The following is a 10,714-nucleotide window of genomic DNA, read 5'->3' on the forward strand; positions in this document are numbered from 1 at the left end:
AATTTTCGCTTTCTGTCTCTCTGTCTCTCTCTGTCTTTCTGGCGAGCACACGCGCCCTATAGCAAAAACCTCTCCAAAAAAAATTTTTTTTGACTACCATGAGGTTCGCAAAATGGTCCTCTGTACCTTCACATATCTGCTACCCCCATCCAGAGGAACGCACTGAGAACATGTCTTAAACCTTCTCCAACAAAGGAGCACATTTTGCATGATCCCATTATTATTGTTATCATTAATTTGTAGAGACAAATTCTCACTAGGTTACCGAGCTTCACCTCGAACACAGAATCTTCCTGCCTCAGCCTCCTTTCAGGAACTGAGACTATAAATGCATGCTACTGCAACCAGCTAACCCCATTATATTAAATTCAAGAACAGATGACCCAATCTGTGATTTAAAAAAAGAAAAAAAAAAAGTTAGGTTGTGGGGCCAGCAGGTGGTGTAGTAAGACACTGCACTCCCACATAACTGACAGCAGTTTGAGTCTTGGACCCGGCAGCTGGGCATGTGTGCGTGCATGTCCAAAATCTCAGGAGGAGAATGGAGGAGAAAGGATTGCAGCATGGCCATCCCCCCTAGGGAGTGATTTCTCACTTTCCCTCTCTTCATCTCTCTCTCTCTCTCTCTTTCTCTTTCTCTCTCTCTCTCTCTCTCTCTCTCTCTCTCTCTCTCTCTCTGGAGCACGAGCACCCAATAACAAAAACTTAAAAAAAAAAATTAGTGGCGATATTTGGTAGGGTTAACTGAGAGAGGGTACAAGGGAGGATTTCCAGGGTACATTCCTGACTTAATCTGTGTAATAGAGACATGGGTATATGTATCTGTAAAAATTCAGTGAGTCATAAATTTACTATTTTTTCACTTTGTTGTACATCAATAAAAATTTTTTTTAATTTTTTTTAAGTTGGTGAGAGGATGGGTAAGAAAAATCCTTAAGCATGGCAAGAATTTGCCCTTGAGACCAAAGGCAATGTTCTGGGATTGAAAGGAAAAGGATCCCAAAGGGAAGGAGATGAAGAAGAGATGGTGGCATGATCATCCCCCACAGGGAGGTGCTTTCCTGCTTTCTCTTCTCTTTCTCCCTCTTCCTATCACCAGGAAGCACATGGATTCTTCACTTAGGATCTTCAGAGTGTCAAGAAGGACCACTAGAAAACAAAAGATGAATGGAAACTGGCCGAAAGGGCTTGCTGACTTCTTGAGACCTGGGTTTCTCATCTGTAAACCAAGGGACTAGACTCCACAGTCTCTGACCTTTCCTCCTCACCTCGGTGCCAGCGGCACCTTTACTGGTCTCCGTTCCTGAGAGAAGGGATCTTACCTGGTGCTCAGTTGCTGCTGAAGCTCCAGAACACTTGATCTGTTTATCAACAGGTACTGTGCCTCATTCACCAGAGAAAGGGCGGCCGTTGTACCAGGAGACTGATCTGAAAATGATGGAACATTTGAAAGAAGAGTTGCTTTCTTGGAATAAATGAATCACGTTTCCATGGGCTTGCATGTTTTAAAAAGTGGAGTATATTTCTACAAGGGAGGAAAGGGATGCCCTGACCAGCATTGTAAATTATCTAAGCACAGCTCAAAACTTGCAGAAACAGAAAGGGAAATGAGTTCTTAGAATACTGTTTAAAATAATCTGGAGAAAGTAACAATAAGAAAATGCTGAGGTGAAATTGTTCCAGCAAAGACTTGGAGGCAATATTCAGAGGGGAGACAAGGTGGAAGTGGAGGGGGCTATGCCTCTCTCAGGACAGAGCAGGGCTGAGGAGGCAGGTAGGGCAGCAGGCCCAGGAAGCCCAGGAAGTTGTTTGTTTTGTTTTGTTTTGTTTTGTTTTTAAGAGAGTTTTGCTATAAGTTGCATGTGCTCGCCAGAGAGACAGAAAGCAAGAAATCACCCCCAGGAGAGATGACCACAACACAATTCCTTCTCCTCCATCTCCTCTGAAGATCTTGGGGCAGGCGCACCGGTGCCTGGTGTCTGTTTCCAGCTGTCAGTCTGGGACTGGAACCAGGGTCAGCCGTGTGGGAGTCCAGCGATGTAGCCATTACGCCATCTGCTGGTCTCCCAGGAAGCTCTTCTAATCAGGGAGAAAACATTCGCTCCCAGGCAAGTGTGAGATACTGATTTTAGGAATAAATAGAAGACGTTCAAAGCCTATTAAAAGAAATATCACGTGCATTCGGAATGGCTGCAGCCTATCCCTGGTCTTCCTCTCCCACTTGCTGGGCCCGCCCTCACTCTGCTCATCCGAGATGCTGGCGGGAAAGTTTGGCTAAGCCAGAGCCCGCGGAATAGTCTCCAATCGCAGTCTGTGGATCCACAGTAGAAAACAGAAATCCTTTAAAAAGACGCCCTTTCCAGATCCTCCACTTCCACATAGCCTCTGCTAAAATGGCTCTGCCAGAGAAGAAAGGTGCAATCCCAGCACCTCAGCCCCCTGCAAAGGCCTTTTCCCACTTCACAGAGGAAAGGCCAAGGGTCTCCTCAAACAAACTCCCTGGGCGTTAGGGGTCTCTAAGGCTGAAAACAGAAGCACTATTCAAACCCCGGGGGGTCCAAGCTGAGAAAACAGAAGTCTCTAAACCTCGGGTGACTGATCTTTCTGTTGGTCCGATGGATTCGTTTTTTTTTTTTTTTTTTTCTGTCTATAAAACCACAGAACCTAATTAAGTTGTCAAGTGACTGAAGATTAAAGTTGTCTTAATCTTAGATTTCAGTGCTTCGGTCACGCAGCTCAGGAGAAAGGTTTGAGTGACAGTGCGTTAACCAAACTCCTTCCTTCCCTGCTCTTTATTTTCTTTAACAAGGGTTCTCAGAGGAGATCTGTCCCTGAGCACCAGCTACTCCAGCCATAGTGACAGTCATTAGTGGATGTGGGAACCAAGGATAGAGATTTCAGCCATCTCAATAAAAGATCCACGTTCAATCATTTTTTCTTGTCATGGGGAATAACTTTTCAAAGTTGTTAATACTTACATTGCTTTCAATCAACTTTGTACTATTAAAAATTATGGTAAGAATTCAATCTACAAGAAATTGCCTGATATTTAGACTCCAGTGATCACAGTAAATTTTTTTTAACAACTTTACACATGCATGTCCAAGATCCCAAGAGGAGAATGGAGGAGAAGGGATTGCAGTGTGACCATCCCCCTGGGGCGGGGGATTTCTCGCTTTCTGTCTCTCTGTCTCTCTCTGTCTGTCTGCAAGCGCACACGCCCTATAGCAAAAACCTCTCAAAAAAAAAAAGGAAAAAAATTAAATTTCTGAGCATTAAAAGACTGTTTCCTCATATATTTATTTTTTATGTACTTATTTTTTCAATGAGAGAAAGTGTGTGGCTGGGAGAAAGAGGAAGGAATAAGAGTGAGAGAGAGAGAGAGAGAGAGAGAGAGAGAGGCAGGCATTTTACACAGGGTCTCTCTATGTTGGGATCCGCCTGCCCCCTCCTTGCATCCAGCTAGGACTATAAGCATGGTCCATGCCTGGCTTGCTCAGGTTGGGCTGGGAACCAAACCTTGTACCCAAATGAGGCCTTGGCCAGTACTCAGCAGCACCCTCCTATTTGTGCCACACAGCTGGACCCATACACATATTTTTAAACTGACTACTCCTGCGATTCAAATTGCAGTGGTATTAAGATCTCACTGGCTCTATTGGAAAGGCTACAGGGGCCAGCCCCATGGTGCAGCAGATAGTACAGTGTTTTAGGAGCAAGACCCCACCTGGCCAGCCATGGTTTGAATCTGGTTGAGGTGGCTTGAAAACACTCTGGTCTCATGTGCGTGAGTGTCCAGGACCTGGCGGGCAGGGCAAATGGAGGGAAAATTATTGTGGCATGACCGTGACCTATTAGGGATTGCTTCTCCTCTCTCACTCTTGCTCTCCCTCTTTCTCACACATGCATGCACACACATGCACGCAAGCACATGCAGTCTCTGGCAAAAAAAAAAAAAGAGGAAAGGGAAAGGGTACCATATAAGTTTTTTTTTTTAGAGTTTTTTTGTTTTGTTTTGTTTTGTTTTGTTTTGCTATAGGGTTCATGTGCTTGACAGAGAGACAGAAAGTGAGGAATCATCACCCCCTGGAGGGATGGTCACCCCGCAATCCCTTCTCCTCCATTCTCCTCTAGGGATTTTGGGCATGCACACATAAGTCCTTGGTCTGAGTTTTTTTAAGCCACCTGATCCATGACTCAAACCATGGTCAACTACGTGGGAGTCCAGCAACGTAACCATTATGCCATCTGCTCATCTCCTGAGTTTTAATTTAAAAGAACAATATTTACAGTGTGCTGGAAATTGTATCCTTTGCAACTATTTAAATGATTTTCTTTGTTATTTAAGAGGTTTTTGCCTTAGGGTGCAGGTGCTCACCAGAGGGAAACAGAGACAGAATCAGTGAGAGGGAAATGAGAATAACCCTCCCCCCAAGAGAATGTCCATGCCACAATCCCTTCTCCTCCACTTCCTCTCAGGATCTTGGGCACATACACGTACCTGGCATGAGTTTCAAGCTACTGAGTCCAGGACTGGAATTGGAAATGTGGGAGTCCAGTAATGTGACCACTACATCATCTGCTGGCCTCCTATTTAAACTGCTTTTTAAATCCCTCTGGGGTGTACCAATGTGAACATGTTAGAGTGGCCTAGACCGTTAGAGATTTCTGCACCCCAGAGGGCATACTTGTAGCCCTAAGTTGATACTCCCTGATCCTCCATGTGCAGGTTCTGGGCCCCCAGCTCCCACTAGGACAAGCCCCAGCCACCTCCTGCTAAGCCTTTTTGCTTCCTTAGTCTCCTGCTATGATGCAGCCAGGAGTATCTTTGTACCTGAACATCATCATGAACTGCCCCAGCTTAGCACTCTCCAACAGGTCCCACAACCATGTGATAAAGCACTGCGTCCTGGGTGGCACACTCCTTCCCTTCCCCGGTCTCCCCCATTACTCCTCTGCCCACATACGACCCTTTTCTGAGCCCAGGAATGCCAAGCCCTACCACTCTACTCCCCAGGGGCCTTCCCACATAGCTCCAGACTCACCTACTCCATGAAGTAGATTCTCCCACATGTCCATGCCCTTTGCACAGACCTTTATAACATCCTTTCTGTTGTAGTGCTGCTATCTGCCAGTGAGTCATCACACCAGAGGCTCCCAAGGACTAGGACCAAGGCTAAATAATCTCACCCAACCCATTGCCAGCCAGGAGAGCCCCAGGTAGGAAGCAGGTGCTATAAATTAAAACTTCGAGATTTCACTGTCGCTCCCTTTCTAGGTAACTTCTAAGGGTGCCACTGATCCAAATGCCACTCCTTACACATCACTACTCATGGAAATGCCTATTGCCCTCTCCCTTTAACCATGTCTCTATACTTATCCACACCCTAACACCCAAACACACCAGATAATCTCAAGAAAATGAGCATAAATTTATTCCCCTTCTCCATCACAGTATATGACACAAGAAATCATCAAAACTTTTTTTTTTTTTAGGATTTTTGCTATAGGGTACATGTGATTGCCAAAGAGACAGAGACAGAGAGACAGAAGGGAATAAATCAAATCATTCCCCCAGGGTGATGGCCACACTGCAATCCCTTCTCCTCCATTCTTCTTTTGGGATTTTGGGCAAGCATGCACATGTGTCTAGCATGAGTTTTAAGTCCCTGGTCTAGGACTCAAACCATGGTTGACTATGAGGGAGTCCAGCAATGTAACCATTATGCCATCTGCTGGTACCAAAATCATCAAAACTTTAAAACATCTAAGTAGATTACATCCTTTGATTCCATATATGATACATTTTCAGGGATTTGGGTTAACCTGTGCAGCTTCCTAAACCCAGTTATCAGTTTGTAAATGGTCAAAATACTATTTGGATTGACAAACTAATCTCTCTGGGAGCTGGTCACTAGGCCAGGTCACCCTGGACAAAATGGTAGCATAACAATAATCCACTTATTCATCCATCTATCAGTTACTGAGCCACTACTAAGCCTAGGTGCTGTTCTAAACACTGCAATACAGCAATGAGGAAAACAGACAACAATCCCTGTCCTCATGGGCTTAGAGTCTAGTAAAAGGAAAGCAGAACATAAAATAAATGCATAAGGGGGAGGCAGGTGGTGTGGTGATTAAGGCACTGGACTCCCATATGGCCAACCATGGTTCAAGTCCCAGACCTGGTGTCTTTTTCACTTTCCCTCTCTCTCTTTGGTCAGATTAAAAATAGTATTGGACCACCGAGTAGTATAGAGGTTGGGGTGCTGGGCTGGTCTGACTGTGGTTTGAGTCCCAGACCTGGTGGCTTGAAAATCATTCTGAGTGTATGTACATGAGCACCCAAAATCCCAAGAAGAGACTGGAGAAGTGACTGTGGTATAGCCATCCCTTCTAAGGATTGGCTTCTCACTTTCTCTGTCTATCTCTGTCTTTTTCTCTCTGGTACATACACATGCCCTCTAACAAAAAGCTAAAGTAATAATAATAATTAATAAAATTAAGTAATTCTTTTTTTTAAATGCACAATATAGTAATCAGGGGAACATGAAAGGTGCAACATAGGAAGATAAAACAGGGAAGGTTGCTCCAGAGGTTCAGACCCAGGCTGCAGATCTAACGAAGGTGCTCAGGCAAGGTTCCCTGAGAAGCCACATTGGAGCAACACTTGAAAGTGATCTGCACATATGGGACAGTTAACTTTCAAGGTACTCTCTTTTCTGCCATCTCACTTCATCCTCGTATTGACTTACGATGGGGTAAAGGTCAATGCTTTTAAAAATCTGATAGCTCGGCTGTACAGTTGAGGCACAGTGAAGTTCAAGGATTTGCCAGGAACTCACCACTATTTGGTGCTAGAGCTAAAAGTTAGCCACCCAGGTCTCATGGTTTTAGGATCTATCTTAGGACATAGCAAGCTATTACTGATTTTATTTAATAGAACAGAATTATACTTCTGAACACTGAGGATTGAGGCTGAACTTTTTAAATTTTAGTTTAGTTTAGTTTGTTTTGTCATACAGTGTGTACACTCAACAGAGACAGAGAGACAAAATGAGAAGTCACCCCTCGGGGGATGGCCACGCCACAATTCCTTCTCCTTCTGAGATTTCGGGAACACCCACACATGCACTTGACATGATTTTTCAAGCTGCTAGATCTGGGACTCGAATCACAGTGGACCATGTGAGAACCTACCACCTTAACCACCCTTCTGGCCCCTGGGCTGACCTTTTGAGCCAGAGCCAAGGCATGTGGCTTATGCTCTCCTCAGCCTCCCTACAAAGATCCTGATGTCCCCTCAAATAGCTGATCTGGAGCCATCACAGCAGCTCTGTGCGAAGGCTGACCGTCCCTGATTTCCTCACAAGAACGGGCTGCTGTGTAAATCCAATTCCTCGGCTATTTCAGATGTGTGCAAGGGTAAGCCAAGGTTCCTGTCTTCTAAGAACCAAGTTAAAATGTGATACCTTTTCCATGTTTCTTCTTTGCATTTCGTTGGAAGTTTGAACTTTGCTTGATTAAATGACATGGACGGCCAAAAAATTTTGATAACCAGCTTGAAATTTTTTCTCCACAATCGTAAGTATTCACCCTGACCAAAAAAAAAGAAAGAAAGAAACTATTATATAGTATTTCTTCAACATAATATAAATGGCAAAAAAGTTTTATGACAAAAGAAAAGAAAGAAGAAAAGATAAAAAGGAAAAAGGAAAGAAAGAGAAACAGAAAAGGTAAAGGAAAGAAAGAAAAAAGAAAAAAGATTGCAATGAATCCTGAGGCAGAAGGCATTACAGAGGGGCAGGTAACTTAGGAAGCTGCAGGAAGATTTTTTTTTTTCTTTTTTTCTGGAGAGGTTTTTGCTATAGGGCACATGCGCTCACCAGAAAGACAGAGAGAGACAGAAAGTGAGAAATCATCTCCCAGGGGGGATGGCCACACCGCAATCCCTTCTCCTCCATTCTCCTCTTGGGATCTTGGGCACGCACACACACCTGCCCAGCGTGAGTTTAAGTCACTGGGTCCAGGACTCAAACCACAGTCAACTACATGGGAGTCCAGCGACATAACCATTACGCTAACTTCTGGTCCCAGCTGCAGGAAGATTTTTCAAGGCTTAGGAGATACAGCCTTGAAACCTGGGGCTTATGAGAAATTTTCAGACCAAATAAAAAGCTTTAGAAGTTCCTCTTGAATGATATTTTTATGCTAATAATTGGCAGTCGGAAACACAAAGCTTGGAATATGAGACTTCTGAAGTGGTGTTTTGCTTAAGAAGCTCTTGAGCCTGCAAACATATCCTGGATTTTTACATTGGGCCTGACTGAAATACTTTCTCTCAGGGCAAGGTCATACTGACTGACACGTTTGGCTTGTAAAATGGGCACTATGCTTATATGTTACTGATGTATGTACATTGGTGTGGGGTTTAGAAGCCCTGGAATCCTCTAGAATCTTTGTAAACACATATTATCATGATTTATAAATCACTAATACCTTATCTTGAGATTACAAAATATTGTTGAAAACCTCTTTCTCCTTAATTTTCACTGGGAAAAAATAGCTGACTTCCTGTTCTGGAGGAGAAGGGAAACATGAAACCTTTCTTTACACATTCTCTCTGTGCCTTAAGAGAATGCACCCAGGGCCTGGCAGGTGGCCTGGTGGTTAAGGGCTCTGGACTCCCACATGGCAGAATGGTTTGAGTCTTGGACCCGGTAGCTTGCTTTCTCACTCACCCTCTCTCTGTCTCTCTGTGTGTCTCTCTCTGGTCAGATTTAAAATAATAATAATAAATAAAGTTAAATAAAATTATTCTTTAAAAAAAAAGAGAGAGAGCGAGAATGCACCCAACTTCATTTCGTTATAGTAAATACTCAGGGTTCCAGTGTGAACATATTTATCCTCAAGATGTCCAGAATGCTTCATTAACCAGAATACTGCATTCTTCCCAGATGCAGCTAAGCGAAATGCACAACCAGGGATGAGCCTACAAACAACTGTGCATACCCTGGGATGGCTATAGTTCTAGCAGATTTGCTGTAGCAAGAAAAAAATGTTTACCCAAAATTCACTGCCCTAACTAAAAATGTGCTAGACTGAATGTTTAAACGATTTAAAAAAAAAAAAAAAGACAAAACAAAACAAAAACAAACAAACAAACAAACAAAAAAAACCTGGTGTAAGTCCTGGCAAGATTTAGACCAAGCTCAACTCTCCCACCTCCTGAACAGCGACCAGGGCTCAGGACACTCAATTTTGTCATACCATCCTGGAGATGTTGCCCTTCATAGTCCCAGAATGATCCTCTGCCTGCCACCCAGGGGCACTAATAACTTGGGTCCAATTTGGATGTAGCTTTAGTACGTAACCTGCTGTTTCACGTGTTCTCAGCAGTGTAGCAGGAAATGGAATCATCGGTTTCATTGGAGGCTCAGTATCACCATTGACTCTGCTGAAACCTACCCACTAACAAGGTCCTGTGTTAACTAATATGCAATTAGCACTTTTGAAACTTATTATAATTTTTAAAGAATTATTTATTTAATTTTATTTATTGTTATTATTATTATTATTTAATTGACCAAAGAGAGACAGTGAGAGAAAAAGGGAAAGTGAGAAAGCAAGCCTCCAGGTCCAGGACTTGAATCACAGTCAGCCATGTGGAAGTCCAGTGTCTTAACCACCATGACACCTGCCAACCCCAAAGCTTCTTATTATATTGAGCTTTTTAGGGCACTGTTACATAGTTAACTGTTTCAGTATGAGGGAGGATTGGTTGGGGTGTTAGCTAGGATAGTTTTCCCATAATTGGAAAAGTTACTCTTCCATATGTTTTTAGGTACAGATCATATTTAGAAAACAAAGGCTGCAGACATTTGATTTATTCAATAGACAGATTTATAAATATATATCATGAAGAAATAAAATAAAACGCTATTACATTTAGCCTCATTTTACATTTCCTAGAATTTAGCAGATGGTTTATCAACAACTCAGATTAAGTAATAATTCACAACTATTTGGTACATAATTTATGTTATCATCTGAAAGCAAGTTATACTTTAGAAACCTAAGGGACCTCTCCCCATACCCTAGGCCTCCTTATCCAACCCATTCAGGTGATTTTTTTTCTAGAATATATATAAAGGGTCCATGGAAAATGCATACTATGAAAAAAAAAAACTATGCATGGGTTCCAAATTGTTCTGCACCAAAATAAACTCATATTTTTATTCCATGAACTTTTAGAAATCCCTCCTCTATCCTACACTTACCTCACTTTCTCTGTGACGTGGTCTGAGCCTCCACCATGTGCCAGCGGTGTTGCTAACACAGGTGCTTAACTGGCCATCCTACTTGCAACCCCACCCTTTCCAACTAGTCCATGCACACCAGTCAGTCTTTTCAAAACATGAACCAGGTCTCCTCCTCGCCCTCAGGCCTCCTCTGGACTGTTGCAGCAACCTCCAAACTGTTCCCCTTGCTTCGTCCTGCCCTCCAGTCCACACTGCAGCCTGGCATTATTCCAGGATCTGCAGGGAACAACATGAGCACTCTAGTGGGAGGGACTGAAAATAAACAAACATAATATTTTGGAAACCATAAAAGCAAGGGAGATGAATACAGTGGATTAGATGGAAAGGAGCCACTTTCTGTGTAGTCTACTGGCTGCTCTAAGACTTGATGGAGTTGCAAATAGGAAAAGAGA

General features: G+C 43.2%; 1 protein-coding gene across 1 annotated transcript in view; it reads right to left on the minus strand.

Annotated features, from left to right (window-relative positions):
• MOCOS (molybdenum cofactor sulfurase) overlaps nt 1-10,714 on the minus strand; it is a gene marked incomplete at its 5' end in the record, with an annotated part of 52,968 nt that overhangs the window by 7,055 nt on the left and 35,199 nt on the right. The window contains 2 exon segments of the mRNA XM_014588618.1: nt 1,323-1,428; nt 7,473-7,597. Coding sequence (XP_014444104.1) covers nt 1,323-1,428; nt 7,473-7,597 — 231 coding nt within the window.

Source organism: Tupaia chinensis, unplaced genomic scaffold (assembly GCF_000334495.1).
Source record: "Tupaia chinensis unplaced genomic scaffold, TupChi_1.0 Scaffold000290_1, whole genome shotgun sequence".
NCBI classification, from domain to species: Eukaryota; Metazoa; Chordata; class Mammalia; order Scandentia; family Tupaiidae; genus Tupaia; species Tupaia belangeri.